This window comes from Phocoena sinus, chromosome 6 (genome assembly GCF_008692025.1).
Source record: "Phocoena sinus isolate mPhoSin1 chromosome 6, mPhoSin1.pri, whole genome shotgun sequence".
Lineage (NCBI taxonomy): Eukaryota > Metazoa > Chordata > Mammalia > Artiodactyla > Phocoenidae > Phocoena > Phocoena sinus.
The window spans coordinates 105,225,378-105,248,961 of record NC_045768.1 but is presented as its reverse complement, the minus strand read 5'-3'; the positions used below and the strand labels follow the sequence as shown (position 1 = coordinate 105,248,961).

Below are 23,584 nucleotides of genomic sequence, written 5' to 3'. Positions count from 1 at the left end.
GTAGTGTATATATGTCCATGCCTCTCTCTCACTTTGTCCCAGCTTACCCTTCTCCCTCCCCATATCCTCAAGTCCATTCTCTAGTAGGTCTGTGTCTTTATTCCCGTCTTACCCCTAGGTTCTTCATGACCTTTTTTTTTCTTAGATTCTATATATATGTGTTAGCATACAATATTTGTTTTTCTCTTTCTGACTTACTTCACTCTGTATGACAGACTCTAGGTCCATCCACCTCACTACAACTATCTCAATTTCATTTCTTTTTATGGCTGAGTAATATTCCATTGTACATATGTGCCACATCTTCTTAATCCATTCATCTGTCGATGGACACTTAGGTTGCTTCCATGTCCTGGCTACCGTAAATAGAGCTGCAGTGAACATTTTGGTACATGACTCTTTTGGAATTATGGTTTTCTCAGGGTATATGCCCAGCAGTGGGATTGCTGGGTCATGTGGTAGTTCTCTTTTTAGTTTTTTAAGGAACCTCCATACTGTTCTCCATAGTGGCTGTATCAATTTACATTCCCACTAACAGTGCAAGAAGGTTCCCTTTTCGACCATGATATCTTTGAAGAACACAGGTCTGTTGCCTGGTATAATGTCCCTCAATTTGAGTTTGTTTGTTTCCCTGTGATTAGATATCAGTAAAACATTGGTGGCAGAATTATTTCATAAATCCTGCTCAGCGAATTGCATCAGGGACATATTATGTCATTTTGTTCCTTTACTGATGATGTTAAATTTGATCACTTGGTTGAGGTCTTCATCTACTGTAAAGGTACCTTTTATTTCCTTTCTAATTAAGAAGTGATCTGTGGGAGACTCTTTGATACTGTGTAGATATACTGTTTCCCAACAGTCTCTCACTCAGTGATTTTTATCATCCACTGATAACTATTGCCTGAATCAGTTATCACAAAGCTGGTCATAAAATGGTGTTTTTTCCTAGCCCACCTCAGTGACACTAGAGTTACAGGTGGACACAGACCCTGGAGTGCTGAGGCCGGCTTCAATTACAGGTGTCTTTCCCCAGCTCCGAACTGTGATGTCCTCTCGGTAGCTTGATGTAGGCCATAGTGGGAGTATTTACACCTCAGAAATTGGCAAGTGCTGCAAAGAGGGATTTTTGTTTTTCCCTTGGAGAACCAGTTGTTAAACATTTACTGCTAATTGCAGACAAGCTGAAACACATTCAAAGGAGAATGGTTTTTGTAGTGATGGGCCTTGAAACTTTAAGGAAAGGGGATCTGTCTTCAAATATTAAAATGACTACCTTGTGCGGAATCTTCGTTATTTAGGAGGAAATCCATGAACACCCCACCCTCTCTCCCCACTTGGTGCTCCAGCTGTGCCTGAGCCCTTGATGGAGTCACAGGCACTCTGCATTCCGTCCCCACCACTGACCTTCCTGTGTGGAGCTAAGGGGTGTGGCACGGAGGGCAGAGGCAGCGGGTCTCCTTGGGAAGGGAAAAGGATGCTTCTCACTCTGATCTTACAGGAAACAATGTGTTTTCTGTTTTTTGGCTGCACCAAGTAGCCTATGGGATCTTAGTTCCCTGACCAGGGATTGAACCCGGGCCCTCAGGAGTGACAGAGCGGAGCCCTAACCACTGGGCCACCAGGGAATTCCCTGATCTTAGAGGAAACAATGCGCACGCAGGGCTGCAAGGTGCAGAGGACATAGAGTGCGTGGCTTTCATATCCTTGGTAAAGTACGTACAGAGTTACTTCTAAGAATGAGGGATAAAGTAGGCTTGGGCGTCAGGAGCAGGAAGAAAGTTTTGAGTAGCAGCTAAGGGGATTTTTTCCGGCCTACTGTCCCACTCAAGGCAGTTCAACTCCAGGTGTATTCCAACAGCACAAGGATAAGCCAAGTCAGCACAATTCTTCTTCTACGGGGTCCAAGAAGTAAAGCAAGGAAAGGAGGGGGACGCAGCTACCCTGGGTTTGTCACTGATGAGTATAAAGTAGAAAAACTCCCCAGAGGCCTGGGCATTTGAAAGCAGGTCCGAATCCGGGCACAGCAGTGATTCAGGCGTAGCCAGAGGAGGGCTCACGGAGGAGGTCGAGTTACTAGATCAGTCTGCCCATTGAAGACAGTGGCAGGTCCCCTCCTGATGGGAGAGCCGACAAGCTTGGTGGCGCTGGTAGAAAAGAGGGGAATCAGTGTTTGGATCTCTTTGGAAAGTACCCAATGATACCAGGTCCCAGGGGAAGGAGTGGGGCGGGGGGGTGGTCTTCACCCTCTTCACCCCCAGGAACCCCAGAGAGTCACAAACAGGAGGAAGATGAGGGACAAATGTATGTGGGACTGCATCTCAAGGCCTGGCTGTCACTGGCTGATGGTGGAAAAACCATTTCTTTTCACTGTCCTCAGTTCTTCCTCTAATGTAAATGGGGATTAAGTGCTGGTGAAAAGTATACAATTATGTAAAGCTGTATACAACTCTTCGATGTACTATTATGAATATTCATGTCAACTAATCTGATAATCGATGAAGGAAGGGAAGGCACCTAGAGTAGAGTAGAGGGTTACCTGAACACCGAAAGCTTGAATTTGAATAGGCCTTCGCACTAGAGCTGGGGTTTTCTTCCCACATGTTTGATTTCCTCAAATGAGATAACATCTACATAAAACAAAACACAGTGCCTGGCCCATAATAAGTGCTCAATTACAGTTTATTAGTTCTCACAATGCCCCCCCCCGCCCCCCCCAGATAGATGTTGTTAATTCTATTATTAGATGAAAAGGGAGAGACTCAGAATGATGAATTCCCTTGTCCAAGAGCAGCAAATGAAGTGGTCGGCAGGACTTGAACCCTGGTCTTTGGACTCTAAGTTCGATATTCCTTCCTTTCTAATCTACGTGTAAGGACCCATCCAATTTGCAGAGTCTATGACATTCTCAAATCCACTTCCTTTATATAATCTGCACTTCACACCAAGATGTCAGTTTTTGAACAATTGTACATATGAGATACATGCAGTGTTTTGTTTTTTTTTAATTACAATATGTTAAAAGTCGTCATTAAATTTTTCCCTTTTGTAGAAAAGGCGCTGAACCCACATAATACCACATTGTGATTGGTGATTGTCACTGGCACAATTTCATAGGACTCTTCTGCAGTAGTAAATATTTTTGTAATACTAACAATATCCGATCTAATAATGCAAGATACTCTGGGGACCAATTAATATTTCAAAGTAACTCTTACTCTTGGTGTAAATGTTTTTAGTTGGAAAAACTCTGCCTGTTTGGGTGAAAATGCTTTCGCATTTTTGTTGATAATGATTCACATGGATGGATGGATGGATGGATGGATGCCTTATTCTGATTTCCTGGACAACAGTGTGGTATAGTAGAAAGAGATGTGAACTGGATTTCAAGATATATGAGAACTAGCCCTGATTCTGCCACCAATTGTTAGATGACCTGGGACATTTTCATATCACCTTTCTCAGCCTTCATCTCCTCATCTGAAATCGAGAAGTAAATGATTATTAAGGTCACTTTTAGCTCAAAGCAATCCATGATCTAACTGCACCACGAGTCCGAGTTCTGAAGAACAAAGATATAAGAGATCTGACACATTGGCTGCAAACCTCGTGTTCCAAAAGAGGAAACTCAGTAAGTGCCAAGACTCCTGGCATGTCTGGCTCAGATCCCTCACATGTTTATTAGTGAGAATAATTTCCAACCTCCTCAAAATACTTTATGACAGACTCAAGAAATGAAGAAAGATGGATCTGAGAAAATCAGCCAATGGGGAGAGCTCACAGGACTCCAACTGAAAGCTGCATGGAAACCCTAGGAGACTCATATTGAGCTGTTTGAAAACAAGCACTTATGGAACAAATTGTCCAGAAAGATAGAAACACAGAAACATGCTCGCTGCCCTCCCTGATTTCAGATTATGGCCTCATGTGACTGTGGCTGGGAGGCGGACTGGAGAGGTGGAGGGGGCCCCTCTAACCCAGCAACAGGAGGCTCTTACTGGCGCCAGAGGGATGGACCGCACATGGGGTAGAGCAAAAAGTCACGTACTCCGGGGTTTAAATCTGGATTTGCCATTTGCACGTAGTGTTTTCTCGAACAAGCGGCTCAGTCTTTTTGAGCTTCATCTGTAGAACTGGGGATATGAACATGTCATGTATTCTTTTATGAAATGGCCAGGCATGTGTGGCCACAAGAGGAGACAGAGGCTCAAACCAAGTGTCTTGTACTCACAGGTCCCAGAGACAGGAGGCACGAAGGCCACACAGGGCCACATGGGGAAGCATCAGGGGCATCAGGAAGCAGAAGACAGGAGTGAGGGGAACAGTTAGGCCACGGCCTTTCTTGGGGTTTCTGTGAGAAAGACGAGGCAGGGCAGGGTAAGTAATTTAGGGTTAGCTAGTTTGAATAATTTCGGTGGACTTCGGGCTCTAGAGGTGGTCTCTAGTTGCCTTTTACCTGGCCCTGGGCTCATTAAGGTAGAGGAATATTGCTTCTTGGGGCCAGAGAGAGGAGGTATGGCTCCAGATTGGATAGTAAAGGATGCTCTCCGCTGGGTCATTTGCATCTCTAAGAATTGGCTGGCTTCAGGAAGAGCTGTCTCTCCCCAGCCAAAAAAGGTTTCTTAAGAAGTCAAAACTCATAATATACAGAAAATAATTACATATACAGGCATACTTCAGAGATCGTGTGGGTCTGGGTCCAGACCACCACAATAAGGTGAATATTGCAATAAGGCGAGTCACACGAATTGTTTGGTTTCCCAGTGTATATAAAAGTTATGTTCACTCTATCCTATAGTCTATTAAGTGTGCAATAACATTATGTCTAAAAAAACAATGTCCATACCTTAATTTAAAAATACTCCAGTGAGGGCTTCCCTGGCGGCGCAGTGGTTGAGGGTCCACCTGCCGATGCAGGGGACACGGGTTCGTGCCCCGGTCTGGGAAGGTCCCACATGCCGCGGAGCGGCTGGGCCCGTGAGCCATGGCCGCCGGGCCTGCGCGTCCGGAGAGGCCGCAACAGTGAGAGGCCCGCGTACCGCAAAACAAAAAAAATACTCCAATGCTAAAAAATGTTAACCATCATCTGAGCCTTCAGGGAGTTGTAATCTTTTTTGCCGGGAGATGGAGGATTGAAATATTGCAAGAATTACCAAAAAGTGACACAGGGACACAAAATGAGCAAACGCTGTTGGGAAAATGGTGCCAATAGACTTGCTTGATGCAGGGTTGCCACAAACCTTGAATTTGTAAAAGACACAGTGTCTGCAAAGTATGATAAAACAAGGCATGCCTGTATGTATACTCACAGATACAATACAGAACACATCTCATTTGTGAAACTGGACATACGAATGGCGATCTCAAAGGATCATATGAGATAAAATACATGACACCCAGCCCACTATCCAATACTGAGTGGACAGTCATTAATATTAGTTTTCTCTCTTCTTCTGTTCAGTTAAGTGGAAGGACCATGGGGTTAGTCATCCCATCTACACCTCTATCTACCTGTGTGACCTGGGGCAAGAGGGTCCTTCTGTCTAGGACTCTGTTTTCATATCTGTGAAAGAGGGAGGGGCATGCACATGGTCGCCAAGGTACCTTTTTTTTTTTTTTTTTTTGCGGTATGCGGGCCTCTCACTGCCGTGGCCTCTCCTGTTGCCGAGCACAGGCTCTGGACGTGCAGGCCCAGCGGCCATGGCTCACGGGCCCAGCCGCTCCGCGGCATGTGGGATCTTCCCGGACCAGGGCACGAACCCATGTCCTCTGCATCGGCAGGCGGACTCTCAACCACTGCGCCACCAGGGAAGCCCACCAAGGTACCTTTAAGGCCTGATGTTGCCACTTCCTTGTCTGATTCCTGCTGAGATTGGAAGCGCACCTTTCTGGGATGGAAGGACTGGGACAAGAGGTCCCACGGGGGGCGTGGAAAAGGCAGCCTTGGAGGTTGAAACCGTGATGCCAGATTGAAAAACAGATTGCCCACACCTCTGAGCACAGAGCCCAGCTCTGATGACCCACGCTGGGCCATCTCTTTAGAACCCACACAGTTAATCTCCCCAGTAACCAACCATGGGCCCAGCCTTGGTGAGCCAGGGAGCGGGGACAGTGCATATGAGGTTGTGAAGCACAAAAGTACCTATTCCACTGCATACATTTAATTTTCACACTGATGTAAGTATCTTGCCTGTAGACCAAACCCCTAAGTTTTCCCACAGCATCTAACTCTGAGGACTACTATAAAAAAAAAAAAAAAAAAAAAGATTGGGGTGGGTATCTAATATTCCACACATGGTCAAGTGTCCAGCAATCAATAAGTGCTGATATGAAAGTTTCCTCTCTTGTGAATTATTCATGACCCAATGAAACTGTCTCATGTCTTAATAACATTCAAACACTTATTTGTATCTTTTAAAAAATGTGAATGGTCCATTTGCTAGCCCAGTGATGACATGAGATTCTAGAGAGGAGTTTATGCTCTATGATGGGTGGGTACCATGTATATAGAAGGGCCGTGCATTAAGTGAAATCCAGCAAGTTAGGTTTTAGGTTTTTTTCATTTTCTTTTGTGTTGTTGTTGTTTTACTTTCCTTTTCAACTAGAATGAAAACTGCTGGAGATAAGATCAACTCTGGGCTCTAAAAGAGCAATATTTACACCCCGACCCCTTCTTCTTGATGGATTGCTTCATTATAGCTTAGGGGTTGTATTATATTGTATATCAATGGGGACTCCAGCTTAAAGGACAAAGAAAGGCGCCTGGGAAAATCACTGAGCGTGTACCGTGGGGCAAGTCACTTTTCTCTAAATGGGACTCTCCTTTCCATGTGTGGTTTGAGGATAAGGGTCTAAATTTGTCAGGAGAGGTCTTTATTTATAACTATATTCCATTAGTAAGTCTTTGAGGGCTACTTTGTAGAAATAACTGCAACAAAGGACCGACAAGCCCCATTAAAGTATAGAGAAGATTCCCCACTCGATATTTGTTTCTAAATGAAACTGTCACATCCCAAGAGGGCATCATCACCCAAAGACAGCAATGATTTGAAGAGGGGCTTGGTCCTCAAATCTCCAGGCGGTCTGGCTCCGTGAGACTCAGACTGGTTGCATTCTAGGCTCTTCTGAGTTGGCCAGGATAGTACCACCTAAGGATGTGACCAAGGCTTGGAAATCAGCACCCACCTTTACTCTCCACCCCAGCTTCTTCCCAGTTAATCTCTAGTAAAGGTCCTCACTTATTATGGGTTAAATTGTGTACCCCTCAAAATTGATATGTTGAAGCCCTAACCCCTAGTACCTCAGAAGGTGGCTGTATTTGGAGACAGGGCTTTTAAAGAGGTGATTAAAGTCAGATGAGGTCACCATGTTGGGCCCTAAATCAGTATGATTAGTGTCCTTATAAGAAAAGGAGTTTAGGACACAGACATGCACAGAGGGAAGGCCATGAAGACATGGGATGAACACAGCCATGTACAAGCCGAGGAGAAAGGCCTCAGGAGAAATCAAACCTGCCAACACCTTGATTTTGGACTTCCAGCCTCCAGAACTATGAGATAATTAATTTCTAATTTCTGTTGTTTAAGTCATGCAGTCTGTGGTATTTTTTAAATTAATTTATTTTATTTATTTATTTTTGGCTGTGTCGGGTCTTCGTTGCTGTGCGTGGGCTTTCTCTAGTTGCGGCGAGCGGGGACTACTCTTCCGTGCAATGCACGGGCTTCTCATCGCAGTGGCTTCTCTTGTTGCAGAGCATGGGCTCTAGGCGCATGGGCTTCAGTAGTTGCAGCATGCAGGCTCCGTAGTTGTGGCACACGGGCTTAGTTGCTCCGTGGCATGTGGGATCTTCCTGGGCCAGGGCTCGAACCTGTGTCCCCTGCATTGGCTGGCGGACTCTCAAGCACTGCGCCACCAGGGAAGCCAGTCTGTGGTATTTTCCTATGGCAGCCCAAGCAAACTAATATACCATTTATTTGTCTTTTAAAAAATGTTTAAATAAAAGAAGGAAAAAGTAAAATAAAAAATAAAGACAAAAAAAGGAAAGAAACAATGATAACAACAAGCATATCCATGAGTAGAATGGTTTTTAGACCTGCCTCTCCCTGGATGGCCCACTGAAGCTTGGCAGGGTGATTACAGGTACAGCTTAGAATAACCACAAGAAATCATCTTATTTACAGTCCCTGATTATAATATCACACCACTTTGTTTTCATGGTGAGTGCTTTTTCTTTTTCCCCACAATGATGTGAAGCCAAGAGGAGTCTGAAGGAGAGCCTCTGCAGTTGGCATCAGAACACCCAGCTCCCAACTCTGGCTTGCCCCTTCTTAGCTATAAGACCTCTGAAGTTTACTTAATTTCTCTGAGCTTTAGCTCTCCTCACTTTAAAACAGGGATAATAAATAATGCCTACTTCACAGGTCGTTCTGAGGATTAAGTAGCACAGGTACATGGAATGTCTGAGGTGTTGGTAAGAATTTGACAAGGATGAGCTAACTAATGTTGAATCCAGGTATCGCTTTGAGAGTCTGATTGTAAATGCAATATACCACATTTGTCCCTTTTATATGTAATCCTCTTGCCTTCAGCTGAGATTTCACATCAATTAAGATAATGTTGAGTTTTGATTTTGTCATCTCGTTGGTTATCTACAGCAATTTGATTCAAAATGGCTTGAAGGCTTAAATATAAGACATGACACCACAGAACTCCTAGAAAAGAACGTAGGCAAAACATTCTCTGACATAAATTGTACCAATGTTTTCTTAGGTCAGTCTCCCAAGGGAATAGAAATAAAAGCAAAAATAAACAAATGGGACCTAGTCAAACTTATAAGCTTTTGCACAGCAAAGGAAACCATAAACAAAACAGAAAAACAAACCTATGGACTGGGAGAAAATATTTGCAAATGATGTGACCTACAAGGGCTTACTTTCCAAAATATACAAATAGCTCATACAACTCAATAACAAAAAAGCAAACAACTCAATCAAAAAATGGGCAGGGGCTTCCCTGGTGGCGCAGTGGTTGAGAGTCCGCCTGCCGATGCATGGGACACGGGTTCCTGCCCCGGTCCGGGAAGATCCCACATGCCGCGGAGCGGCTGGGCCCGTGAGCCATGGCCGCTGGGCCTGCGCGTCCGGAGGCTGTGCTCCGCAACGGGAGAGGCGACAACAGTGAGAGGCCTGCGTACCGCAAAAAAAAAAAAAAAAAAAATGGGCAGAAGACCTAAACAGTCATTTCTCCAAAGAACACATACAGTTGGCCAATAGGCACATGAAAAGATGCTCAACGTTGCTAATTATTAGAGAAATACAAATCAAAACTGCAGTGAGGTACCATCTCACACCAGTCATAATGGCCATCATAAAAAAGTCTACAAATAACAGATGCTGGAGAGGGTGTGGAGAAAAGGGAACCCTCCCACACTGTTGGTGGGAATGTAAGTTGGTGCAGCCACTGTGGAAAACAGTCTGGTTGTTCCTCAGAAAACTAAAAATAGAACAATAGCAATTTTACTCCTGGGTATCTAAAAAAAAAACCAAAAACACTAATTCGAAAAGATACATGCACCCCAATGTTCATAGCAGCTCTATTTACGATAGCCAAGACGTGGAAACAACCTAAATGTCCATTGACAGATGAGTGGATATAGAAGACATGGTACATATATACAATGGAGTATTACTCAGCCATACAAAAGGAATGAAATAATGCCATTTTGCAGCAACATGGATAGACCTAGAGATTATCATATTAAGTGAAGTAAGTCAGGCAGTGGAAGACAAATACTATATGCTATGACATCATATGGTAGAATCTAAAATAGGACACAAAGGAACTTATTTATGAAACAGAAACAGACTTACAGACATAGAGAACAGACTTATGGTTACCAAAGGGAAGAGGTGGTGGGGGAAGGATAAATTAGGAGTTTGGGATTAGCAGATATAAACTATTATATACAAAATAGATAAGCAACAAGGACCTACTGTATAGCGCAGGGAACTATATTCAATATCCTGTAATATACGATAACAGAAAAGAATCTGAAAAAGACTATATAGTTTCTGAAACTACATAGAAACTAACACAACATTGTAAATCAACTATACTTTAATTTTTTAAAAAGCGGACCCCCTCCCGCCCCCCACGAAATAGCATTTTGATTCCTCCAGGCTGATACCATATCATTCAACAGTACTACAGCCTTCCTATTCTTCAACCTCCAGTTCCAAGAGGCCACTGAGTCCTAACAATGTTACTTCTCTATCGTGTCTCTTATGTCCCTCGTCTCTGTCCTAACAGGCGTGGCCCTGCTCCAAGGCCCTCCTCTGTCACCAGGACCACAGCCTCCTACTGCATTTCCACACCTTCTCCAGGTCCTGTTCTTTGCAATTCACTCTCTGCACCGCTAGCAGGGGCATCTGATGAGAAGCCACTCCAGACTACTAAAGAAAGTTCACTCATTACACTCATTGCATTCAGCTTCTTCAGATAATCTTAATATTGGGTTTGGGTTTTCTTTTCCCAAAGAACATTTGGAAACACATTAGAAGACTTTTAAAACAGGTTCCTTTTGTGTGTACTTTTCTCCCTAAGTAAATGATAAATTTCTTGATAGGAAAGCTTACATTTTAGACCTCTGTGTATTTACTGCTGCCCAAACCCATATAGTGAGTCGGTACCTCACAGACATGTATTGAATGAGTTAATGCACGAACAAACAAATGAATATCCCCAATTCAAACTTATTTGTGAGCTCTTAGGACAACAGGGAATCAGGATGTGAACAGGGAATCTGCAAAAAGGGAGATGGGAAGACAGCTGGGCTCTTTATGCTTAGGGAAGAAGGGATGCTTCTTGTCTTAGCCTGGAATTTCCTTGGAAATCAGAGCCAGAGACACGGGCTTGGTAGTTTATTGTGAAAAGTGATCCTGGGGAGCAAGAGTTGGGGACTGGAGGGATAAGAAAGGAGGGAAAACAATTAGAAGGATGTATTCTTGAGCCGGTCTCTGCTGTGGCGGCTAGAGCTCAGTCCTTCCAGGACCTCGCAAGGGGCTATGTAGTAAAAGCTGCAGACTTGTCTGTCTGTGGAGAGTGTTTATCCACCAGCTGCTTCCTGCATAGGTCAGGATTACCCTGAGTGGCAAGGCCATGCATGGATGAGGTCCATGTGGTTGCCATGATTCTGAGAAGTCACAGAAGCCCTGGGGGCAGACAGCTACGGAGGTGTGGATGAAGTAGGGTGTTGCTGGGTTACACCCACCTGAAGCTGGTCATTGTAGCCCTGGCTAGAGTAAAAGGTGGGCTAAGAGAGAGCGAGGCTGGGCCCAAAGGCTGCCCCCGTCTCCTCCACTGGTCCAGGCTTTTTTTTTTTTTTTTTTTTGGTGCACTGCATGGCCTGTGGGATTGAACCTGTGTCCCCTGCAGTAGAAGCTTAACCACTGGACCACCAGGGAAGTCCTCCAAGCTCTTCTAAGAAGAGATGTGGGCACTTCTGTGCCTCCTACCACTCTCCATTTTCAATCATTCACTTATTCATCTGATAGCTATTTACTGACCAGCTACCAGGTTGCAAGATTCTGCACTAGGCACTATGTTTGTCTAAATAGCAAGTCCCTAATTCCATTTGTGAATTCACAAAGAATTGGTCTCTTTCCTATTAGACGTATGCGCCCCATCAAAATGCTGTGTTTCCTGCCATTGCTGGTAATAATTAATTTCAGATCCTTTAGCCTCCGAAATGGGAATCCTGGGGATATGTTCTCCACGAGGAGCCTTCTGAGTTATAATTTGTCTTGGATCCCATTTCCACAGTAATCAACAGTGAATTCTCAGAGACTCCATCTGCTTGGACCACCAAAGGGAATGCTTATGCCAGGAGCGCAGAATATCCAGCCACACCTCTGAGGAAAGTAATCAACATGTTGGTGGGATTTTTCTTCCTCTGAGGTTGTACCAGGCCATCCTAATATGGATATCCATGGCTGTCCGCTGGCTTCCAGTCAGCCTGCACTCCATACCTCCTCCAGCTCCCAGTCTGTGCTCATCCAAGGGCCAGAGTCAGGGTCTATGTGTAAAGGATGGGTATCTGGGCTGCAGCCAACCCAGCGTTCCAGGGGGCAGGTAGTCTGCATCCTTCATGCCTGTTTGTTGGATCCTGCCTGTAAGACGGAGAATTGGCCACCTGTGCTTGCTTACTTAGGGAGCCCTACCAGCCTCTGAACTGACAAAGGCCACTGCAGGTAGGCTCTCAGGAGGTCACACCTACGTGGACAAAGCCTGTGGCCCCGGGAGCCAATGGTTGATGAGTCTTCAGATGGACCGGGCATCAAAAAGCTCAGACCACCTGTGCAAAGACAGAGAGTCTGTCTGGCTTCCTTCTCAAAGGGCCTCCTGATGCTCTGAGCTGCAGCTGTAAGCTCCCGGCTCCCTCCTGTGCGAGCAGGGGCTGGTGAGGCCACAGACAAAGGAGAAGCCAGTCTCCAGACTATAAATGTTTATCCTGGACGTCCTGCTGAGCTAGGAACGAGGGCATGTGGTTCTTAGAAACAAACAAGGCAATAAGCTCACCCCAAATGTACCAATCTGCTGCCCTCCTCTTTGGGTCCTTATGAATGTCCCCTAATACCCTCCCTCCCCAATCTGCTTCATTTCCCCTGCCTCAGCCTTTCACTTACAATACACGCATTCGAAGATAAAATTATGCAAGATTTCAAGAGAGTGACTGCAGAGCAGTAAGCCCCAAGCACGGGGCCCTCCTGCACGCAGCGCCGTGTGTCACTGCACTGGTCACACACCACGAGGCTGGCCCTGGTTTCCTCCTACCTCTTGGAAACAGGGGGGCCCTAGTGAAAATGTGCATCACTTTACGTGCTAAAGGTCTACTGATAACCTCTTCGTTATGCAATTCTGAATGAATATTATGCTCCATTGTTAAATTAATTTTCTATTAAAGTCACATGTCTCCAGATCTCAGGAAATCCAACCCTGCGTTGCAGACCTCCTGAAAGAAAGCCCGTCTTTTCTTGGTGCTTAAATTGACGTGCTTACCTTGCAGTTTCATTTCAGCCCCATCCTTTCCCATCTCTGCCCTTAATGTGATGCTCTATGAATTCTGATACCCGCCTTCCTTCTGTCAGCCTAAATGAAGACAAGGCAGGACCGCTGCATGGGGCAGTGAAAGAGCCAGGCAGGTCCACCTCCTACTCACAGATGGCCTTGAGTTACTTACTTCATCGCTTGAGTTTCCGTTTTCCATCTGTGAAATGGTGATACCGTCTGCCCGGAGGCTTGGGGGGACCATAGGAGAATTGTACGGACCTTGGCAGTGTTCTAGCATCTACCTCCCCAAGGGCCTCCATCAAACTTGGATGCCATTTCTTCGTGCCACCCCCCTCCCCAAGCCTCTAACAAGTCCCTCCTGCTTCTTGGGCCGGTGCAGGGCCCCTGCCCAGGTGGTCTGGGTAGAAAGGGAGGCAGATGCCTTCTGCTGTTTTGTGTAAGGGGGTTGGGGGGTAAGGGGGGGCCAGCAGGGCTTTCAGAGTCCTAGCAGCCTGAGCTTCCTTTCATGCTCTGCCACCTTCTCGCGCTTCCTCATCTGAACACAGGCAGAATTCCTACTTCACAAGTGTGCTGGGAAGAGGAAAGGAAGCCACTTCTAGCAAGAAATGAGAACCGAGTCTGGTATACAGTAGGTGCTTAATAAATGTCATCTCCTGTCCTGCTTCCCCATGTAGACTTTGGAGTTCAGTATGGGACTGACCTTCCCTGCAGCAGGTATGGAGGACAGAAGACTGGATTGAGGGACAGATGACCCCATCACATCCTTATTTCATGCTTCTGGCATCTCTTGCCTTCTCTGAGCCTCTTTTTCTCACCCTTCGATGAGATTAGGAATACCTGCCCTTCCTCCCTCCCAAGATTAGTTCTAGTGAAAATTAAGGGAGGTAATGGATGTGAAATTTTGTACAGAGATAAAGGGTTATTAACACCAATGCCCAAGGTTTAGGTGACCAGACCTCAAACAGAACACTTAGCTTTCTTCCTCCCAACTCATACATACTTCCCCTTCCTCGCTGGCACTGTGGGTGTGCCTGATGTTTTGGGGGAAGACATCCTCTCTGGTCAGTGACATCTGGGGCACCTCGACTTAACCAGCATGTGATCATTTTTTAATGAACATAGAAGACAATTATGGAACAGGGAGACCTCTCAGGGCTGGGGTGTGGGTAGGAAGGCTGCAGGAGACGTGTCTATGCGAACCACCTAGCCCAGGGCGTGGCCTGAGACAGACATTAATACATTACTCATATTATTATAAAGTGTATATTAACACATTCATTAGTATTCAGCAATTAATATTGAATCAGAATCCCAATTAGAATCCATGATTCCTGCCAAGCAGTCTGACTCCCGCCTGGGTTTATGATGGGGAACTCATTACCTTCAAGGTTTATTCCATATTTGTGTGTCTCTGTTAAAAAGTTTGTTCTGTGCCTTCCACCGTTTTGGCAGTATCGCAAGGGGAACTCTGGACCCAAACTGCCCGAGCCCAAAGTCAGTCTCCTCCGTCAACCAGTGTGTGACCTTGTGAGTTACTCAAGCTCTGTGTGCCTCAGTTTCCTCGTTTGGAATATGAGGATCTTATCTCATAGGCTTGTTATGGAATTAAGTGTATTAACACGAGAAGCACTTAGAAGAGTGGCTGGCACATAGGACTCAGGAAATACCAGTTATTATTGTTACTCTATAACTTATTTTCCCCTTGTGAAAGTATGAAAGTTGAAGCATAGTTAAAGCCCATTAAAAGTAAATACAGCAGGCAGAGAGATAAATGAGAGATAAATGCATAAACATGAATTAAGAGAGTCACACTCAAGGAAGAATTGTTCCCTGTTGAGGACAGCAAACATCTGGAAGGAATTAAATGGCGGATGAGAGGGGGTGGGGGTAATGTGAGCTAAGAACACACTGTGACTGTTGGAAGGAGATAATTCACTTCTGGGGTAGGTAAGTGATCCCAAAAGGGGGAAGCTGCTCTGGGCTTCCACGGCATGATTGGATGAGCATTAACCCCTCAAAATAATTTTGGTCTCATTAGCTGGAGTACCTAAAACGCCTGTAACATTCCTTTGAGCTAATGCATTGCCTTGAAACAGCCATTTCTTAAATGCAAGTATACTAACATAAAATAACAAGGTATCCTTCTGTATCTGTGAAATTGACAATATGAAAATTGTAAGAGTACACTAAGGTTTCACTGAAACTGGCACATTTAAAAAATCTATAATATACCTATAAATAGGTATAACTTTGGGGGATGGGATTTGGCTGGAAGTTTTTTATTCTTTTTTTTTTTTCTTTTGTGATTGGGTTGGAATTTTTAAGAGTCATAAAAATGTCTATAACTTTGGCTCTTCTAATCCAACTTCTGGGAATTTACTGGTAGGAAAAATTTCAAAAGAAGGAGGGACCTTTCTGTATTTATTTTTCCATGATTGAGAATGGGTAAATTACAAGACATCTCCCTGACAGACTCTTAGGCAGCCATCAAAAATATAGTTATAAATGACAGATGGGAGAATATTTGTAAAATAATCATTCACCAATTTAAAAAACCCAGAAATCAAATCATAAAGATTGGGTATGCATATGGATGGAAATAGAAGAAGGAAATGGAAGGAAAACCAGTGGGCTTTGTTGGAGATTGTGGGATGGTGGAAGAATTTTTTCTTTTATTTCAATTTATGTTAATATTGGTTGTGTAATAAACAATAATCAAAGACCCAAATGAACCCTCCTGGAGTGGGTAGCTGATTGTCAGCCTTTACCATACGGGCAGGTTTCAGTCCAGTTTTCTGGACAGAGAGAAGGGGTCTTAAAGTTGGTAGGTTCTGAAAGGAGGGGGCTGATGGGCAAGGCCAGGAGCCTCCAAGGGCACAGGGCACCAGTTGGGCGTGGGGACCACCTGAAGAGAGAAGGAGGGGCTGGTGGGAGCTGACAGAGTGAGTTTAAGGGAAATTGCCTCCTTCATGGCATTGCCTCTGGCCGGCCTGAGCTAATGGGGTCTTAAATCAAGTAGTTGCACTGTTACTCTTAGTCACTCACAATCCCAATTTTAAAACCAGAATTAACAAAACTCACAGTGTTTTACTACTTCTGATAAGCTGCGGTATCTCTTTGAACTTTGGAGCATCAAAAGCAGAGACGGGGGCTTCCCTGGTGGCGCACTGGTTGAGAGTCCGCCTGCCGATGCAGGGAACACGGGTTCGTGACCTGGTCCGGGAAGATCCCACATGCCGCGGAGCGGCTGGGCCCGTGAGCCATGGTCGCTGAGCCTGCGCGTCCGGAGCCTGTGCTCCACAACGGGAGAGGCCACGACAGTGAGAGGCACACGTACGACAAAAGAAAAAAAAAAAAAAAAAAAAAAAAGCAGAGACTGCCACTAAAATATTGGGCTTTCTGTTTTCCAACTTCCCTGCCTCTAATACTTGTCAAGCAATCTGGGTCGAATATTGGACAAACACATGATCTAATCCTGGACTGCAATGATTTCTTAGGTAGACAGTTCCTGTGGTCACTTGGGCTGTGACTGGTTCATGGATTCATTTCCCCAGAAACTTTACTTGTATTGACAACTCTTTAGGTTAAATTTTCCAGAGTAGCGGAGTAATGGAGGGAACCACTGCACCAGGAGTCAGGAAGCATGCCATTAGGCAGATCACAAATAGTCTCCCGGACTCAGTCTTTTTATCTGTAAATTGGGGAAACTTTTTACAGATGACTGCATAGACCTAAATTCTATGATGAAAGTCTGAAAGACCCACTTGGGGCCGTATTAGAGAGTCTTATGCCCAGAATGAAGTTGACGATCCTTCTCCCATACTTTGCCCAGTCTTTCCACATCATGGAAAAATCAAATTTAGATCAAGCCGCACCCTGTAAGGGGATGTTGACACACTGAGTATGTGCAAAAGAGGTTAGCCAGGATACATGGAGGCTTAGAAGCTTGTTGTGAGACAGCAGATGAAGGAACTACAGATTTAAACCAGAAACATTGTTACGTAGCAGGGATGTGATAACTGTGTTTGAGATGCTGAAGACCTGTCTCGTGGGAAAAAAAAAATTCACTTGCTTTATGTGATCTCAGAGGGCAGGATCAGTGGATAGAAATTACAGGGAGGCAACTTTCAAGTCTGGACGGAATGTAGAACATTTGAACAGTTAGAACTAACTGAAGGTGGAGAGATGGGTATATGCAGAGGCTGGGCATATGCTTTTCTTGGAGATTAAAGGGCTGAGTGAGGGAGAATTTGTTTTGTTGTCGTTGTTGTTTGGTTTTCGGTTTTTTTTTTTTTTTGGCCATACCGCGCAGCATGTGGGATCTTAGTTCCCCGACCAGGAATCGAACCCTTGCCCCCTGCTGTGGAAGCACTGGACCACCAGGGAAGTCTCGAGGGAGAATTTGAAGTGGGGTTCCAATGCCCAGCTAGCACTGTGAGCCTCTGAATCTAATCTGAAATGACTTGTCTCCTCCAGAGTGGCCACCATCTATGCTGTGCACTTCCGGAAGCATCAGCCCCAGCACCCCCCCCAAACTACCTTCCCCTTCCAAATCTTTTCATTGCTTGAACAAGCTGTGTACCAAATTCCCCGGCTCGCTCCATTCCAAGATTTCCAAGGCACAACTCCCTCTGTGCCTCATTTGCCCCCATCTCCCACCCTGCCCCCCACCCCCCACTACTAGTTTCCATTTCTCTGATTTGCAGAGCAGAGCGGGAGACAGCTGTGGAGAGCGCACAGCAAACAAACAAGCATCCCTAGACATCCCAGGATGCACCAGGGCTTGTAGTGTACCTGAGTGCAGTCCGTGAGCTTCCAGGAGACACCGGATGCTAGCTTATAATGATTAAGATGCACACCCCTCCCCTTCGTATTGCGAAATAGCTTTTCTTATAACCAAGAAAAGGAAACCTCGCCAAGAGGAAAGGGTGGGAGATCACTGAGATGGGTTGTTTGCCTGCGGAGGGAAATAGGAGATTTAGAAGTCAGAGGCAGAGAAGGGAGGGTATGGATGTAAAAGCATCTCCACCCACCCAGAGGGAATGGGACCCTGAATTCAGGAGTGGGAATTACCAGTGTAGCCCAGAGCCTGGCTGAGTCTGCTGCTGCCGCGGTCCCTTCAGGCGGTTCCCTAGCAGACTTGGAGGGAGGCATTTGGGTTCCGGAGCAAGCAAGCCCTCTGGGTTGGAATCCTGGCTCCACCTCTTACTTGCTGTTCTGCCTGGGGCAACTTTAACAGCTCTTGCCCTAAAATGGAAATACTGTAGGGTGAGCCACGTGGAACCGCTGATGTCTGATCATTTCCAAAATATAAAAAAGACAATGTCGGGGCTTCCCTGGTGGCGCAGTGGTTGAGAGTCCGCCTGCCGATGCAGGGGACACAGGTTCGTGCCCCGGTCCGGGAAGATCCCACATGCCGCGGAGCGGCTGGGCCCGTGAGCCATGGCCGCTGAGCCTGCGCGTCCGGAGGCTGTGCTCCGCAACGGGAGAGGCCACAACAGTGAGAGGCCCGCGTACCGCAAAAAAAAAAAAGACAATATCTTATGGATCAACCCATCCATAATGAGTTCCCCGTTCACAAACTCATCCGCACCTTAGAATTATCTCGGGCTCTTTTTAAAATTCCAAAGCCCGGGTCACCTCCCAGACCCATCCAATCACAATTTCGACAGGTGGGATGCCTGGCCAGGTGATTCTCATGGGCAGACACGTTTGGGGACCACTGGCTGAGCACAGTGCCGGGGATGTATTGAGGCGCTCAGCCATGGCCACGTCTGATTTCCCTTCATCTGTCGTTTATTGAGCACCTCCGGCCTGCCGGGCTCTGTCCGGGCCTGCCTCTTGGGCCCCGGGGGCCTCCGCAGCCGCCTCACCTCCCCCACAACCCCACCCCTCCTCCTCCTCCGCAGTGTCCAGGCCCCGGAGCTCCCCGGACGACCTGAAGGCGCTGACTCGGAACGTGAACCGGCTGAACGAGAGCTTCCGGGACTTGCAGCTGCGGCTGCTGCAGGCTCCGCTGCAGGCCGAGCTGAGCGAGCAGGTGTGGAAGGCGCAGGACGCGCTGCAGAACCAGTCGGACTCGCTGCTGGCGCTGGCGGGCGCGGTGCAGCGGCTGGAGGGGGCGCTGTGGGGACTCCAGGCGCAGGCGACGCAGAGCGAGCAGGCGGTGGCTCTGCTGCGCGACCGCACGGCCCAGCAGAGCGACGCGGCGCAGCTGGAGCTCTACCAACTGCAGGTGGAGAGCAACCGCAGCCAGCTGCTGCTGCGGCGCCACGCCGGCTTGCTGGACGGGCTGGCGCGCCGGGTGGGCGCCCTGGGCGACGAGCTGGCCGACGTGGGCGGCGCCCTGCGCGGCCTCAACCTCAGCCTGTCCTACGACGTGGCCCTGCAGGGCACGCGGCTGCGGGACCTGCAGGTACTGGTGAGCAACGCCAGCGAGGACGCGCGCCGCATGCGCCTCGTGCACCGGAGCCTGGAGCTGCAGCTCAAGCAGGAGCTGGCCGTGCTCAACAGCGTCACCGAGGACCTGCGCCTCAAGGACTGGGAGCATTCCATCGCGCTGCGCAACATCTCCCTGGCCAAAGGTACAGCCACCCGCCCGGGACCCCGGGGGCTGCTTGCACCCTCCTGCTCAGGCCTTCTTCCCGCACCTGCCTCCCCAAGGTCCGGGAGTCTCCCTCCCTCCCCGAACCCGCTCCCCCTTCATGAAGTCTTGCCCTCCAGGACCCTGGAGTGTTCTGCCCAAACGGACTGTGCCCATTTCCAGGCCCGCACAGGATAAACCTCCTCCCTGCTTACCCCGGCCCCAGACAGTGCACTCTGTCTGCACCCCTAGGCGTGAGAATGGCCAAGATGGCTCCTGGGGACCTGGGTGGTCAGAGCTTGGATGTGCCAGCCGGAGCCTCCAAGACTTTGGGGCTGGGAAGGAAAGCTGGGGCTCAGGCCAGACAGGGAGGCGCCCCCCCAGTGTCCTGGTCCTTGCATGGTGTTCCATGATGTTGGGCTGCGCCCCGCAGGCCTACAAGGCCTGCACTTGCCCAGCTTTAAGACGGAAGAAAGAGCCTGGAGTCAGCAAAAGAGACATGAGTGGTTTAATGGATTGGGGAGTTTACACGTCTGAAGCAAGGTCCTGGAGTGATACCCCACCATGTGCGTCCGATGGGCGGGCAGGACAAGGCGGCAGTCCTCTCTGTGGGGCGGTGGGGGGCGGGGAGGGGAGATTGCCAGTTGGGAATTGATGTCAGGTGGGCTCATCGGTTACCAGGGAAACTAGCAGAGGATCACGCCCCTCAAGGCCCCTTTGATGAGAACAGTCACTAGCTGGGGCGGAGGCAAGTATGTAGGAAGATGAGTCACGTGATTAGGGTGTAGGTGAAGCAGACGCTCGTTGGGCAGGGGATGTTCAGAGAGCAAGAGAACAGCCATCTTGGGTGGCCTGACCGTACACATGGTGGAGCTACAAAAAGTTGGAAAATTCCAAATTTGAACCTGGCCTTCCAGGCTGTTATAAAGCTATATTCATCCAGGTAGAAGAACACGTTTTATTTTCTTTAACAATGTGTTGGCTTCATTTATCACTCTTGAATATAATGGCAAAAATGCACGGGCCTCCATCCAGGCTCTCGCTCGGGGTCCACCAACATCAGCACCTTTACAGCCAACCTTCCTCTCTTGCACCCCTGACTGACCACTCCCCCGCTCCCCTCTCCCCCGTTCCTTCCCGCTGCTGTCTGCCCTGCATGTCACTGTCAGAGTGTTCATGAAATGTACTCTTCCTGCACGACCCCCTGCTCAGAACCCAGGGCTGCGGGGTTTACCAAAAACTCCTCAGGCTGACAGTGGACAATGCTAATACCATTTTGAACACCAGCTATGTCAGGTACCGCGCCAAGTGTATCTCACAGGGTGTCTTTTGAAAACAACCATGAATGTGCTGAGATTCAGGAAGCTGCCCACAGTTGCAGGCTAGGAGGTGATGGGGCCAGGACTTGAACCCTAGCTCTTCTGATCCCAGAGCTGATGTGCCTTCCATCACATCCCTGGCCCCAGCCTGTCTTTCCTGCCTTCTCCTCTAACTGGTCCCCTGTACCAGGGGTTACAAACACAATTGTCTGCAGGGGCCAGTGGAGCAATGTCAATGCCTCAAATGACTTTGGTGTCAGGGGAGTAGTAGGGGCTATGGCAGGTCCATCCCGTTTTGGCCTGGCATTGATAAGGTCTTTGCATTTTTTCCAGAGAAACTGGAAGCATGGAATGTTCTAGAAATTTTTAATTGTTTAACTCTGTGGGCCAAATACAACACATCTGTGGGTCATACGTGGTCCACAGACGGCCATCTTGCATCCCCTGCCTTATGTCCAGTGGGACACGTCTTATCCCTGCCCCAGAGACACAGCCCACCTTTCCCACTGCCTTAGCTTTACTCCAGGGGTTCCTTCCACTGCAAAACCTCCTTCTTCCTCCTCGTGATCCAAATTCCACTGATCCTTCCCATCTCAGTCAAACCCACCTCCTCCAGGAACCCGCTGGCCTCTCTAGTTCACCGAAGTCTCCCTTCTCTGGGATTCTGTATTTATCAGAGCAGAAGGTAGTCATGATGGAGACTTATATTTGCATGGTGCTTTCCAGATCCAGTTAATAATAATAGAACATTATTTTGTTTTAAAGTGGGTCCCCATCACCAGCTACGAGCTTGGTTGAAGGCAGGTTTCACTATGGAGAGCGGGGTAGGATTCCTGCAGAAAAGCAGCTGAGGCTGCAGGAGAAAGCAGCTGAGGCTGCAGGAGAAAATACCAGGCTTACTCCAGGACACACAATTAGAAACGATCCAACCCAGGGCTTTTGTATGCAACAGCTTTAATAAGGTGTAATTTACATGCCGTCGGATTCACCCATTTTAAATGTGACTTCAGTCACCAGCCCACGACTTTCAACTCAACGCCAGTGCTCAATCTGTCACAGCCAGTCACCCTCAGCTGTCCACCCCTGTGTCCCCCAGCACCTAACAGTGTGATACATGTGGCTGGAACTCGAGGAATGTTCGTGGAACAGCTGTTACATCTTTTGAACCCGTGCCATCAGAGGATCAGTTTTCTTGTCCTGGGTTACTTTGGTTTCATGTCTCAGAAATCAAAGGAGTCTTTCTGGCTCAGAAACCATGTTTTTTCACTGACCGTGGTGCTTTCTGGGGTGGAGAGAGACCAGCTAGCAGCCATGAAGTGAGAAGGGAGCGTGGTCCCTCGGGTCTGTTCCCGTATTTGGGGGGTAGGCCCTACCAGGCGCTCCCGCTTCCTTCTTCCGGTCAACAGACACCTCCAGGCTTTCTGCTGGTGCAGCCTCTTTGGCCTCACCGAACATTTCCCATCCTGATTCTTTAATTTCTGAGTCCCTCTCCTTGGCTCGCGCTGAAGCGGCTCTGGGGCATGCATTTGCCATGGTTCTTCCGGTGGAGCCCTCTAAGCGGTCTTTCTTTGGTTCTGAAACGAAGTTTCACACTTGGTTCCTTTGAACTGAAGTCTCATCTCGGTTCTGCCCAGACCTGCCTTCCAGTCTTCAAGCTTGGCATTATTGATGGGTTGCTGGCTCTTCAGAGATGAATACCATTCGGCCCCTATATCTCCCAGGACCACTACTGTGGCTGGTGTCTCCCCTTCCCACCTCCCTCTCTCATGGTTGTTAGGGACCCAACTGGTATGATTAAAGAGAGTTCTGTTTGGTATATCTGAATGTAATTACCATTCAACTTCAACAGCACAAAACTCTACCCTGGCTTTTAGATAAGGGATGTTGGACTTTCAGCATTTATCAAGTCTGTTGAAATCTCTCTGTGGCTCTGAAAGAAGCAGAGAACTTAGATGATCAGACAGGGGAGGCATCCCAGGAGGGGGCAGGGTGTGAGCAAAGGCCTGAAGGCAAGACTTGCCAGCCACAGGCAGGTGGCTCAGTTCGCTACACGGGTGTTTATAGATTCACAGAAGGTTAGAGTGACAATAGGGCTCTGAAATCACCTAAGGCCACTACCCTCATTTTGTAGTTGAGGCCCTTGAGGCTCAGAGAGGGGAAATGACTTGCCTACATCAAATCCCCAGCCAGTGCCTCGGCTGGGCTAGAAGATTCATCTCTCAATTCGTGAAAGCAAATTGACAAAGCAAACTTACCTGTGGGCTGCTGTTTCGAGAAAAAACACCATCTAGTAGAGCAGAGAGTCCCACTCAACAGATGTTCGTAATGGGAATGGGGTCTTGGGTTCCAGGCTGGAGCAGTGGGCCCTGGTCTCGGGTGCACAGGGATGTGCATCCCTGAAGGTGGTGGGCGTCTCTGTGAACGGAGGTGTTTCTATCCCACCACGGACTAGGAAGCATGGACTGGTGGCGCCCTCCCCAACCCCGAGGCAGGCTGCAGGGGGCTCTGCTGGGAGGGGAATGGAATGCCTGCTGTAGAAATTAGCAGTTGCCCCCAGCCTTGCCCACCAGCCCTCTGCCTGGGGCTCAGAAGAGAGCTGGCTTTGCAGGCTGGG

The 23,584-nt window shown here is 47.7% G+C and overlaps 1 protein-coding gene and 1 non-coding gene across 2 annotated transcripts in view; one reads left to right on the top strand and one right to left on the bottom strand.

Annotated features, from left to right (window-relative positions):
* SCARA5 (scavenger receptor class A member 5) overlaps positions 1-23,584 on the top strand; it is a 117,300-nt gene that overhangs the window by 49,749 nt on the left and 43,967 nt on the right. The window contains exon 4 of the mRNA XM_032635296.1: positions 18,978-19,652. Coding sequence (XP_032491187.1) covers positions 18,978-19,652 — 675 coding nt within the window. The remainder of the gene's footprint in view (positions 1-18,977; positions 19,653-23,584) is intronic.
* TRNAD-GUC lies at positions 1,556-1,628 on the bottom strand. Its single transcript has one exon. It is a non-coding gene; the product is annotated as a tRNA-Asp (tRNA).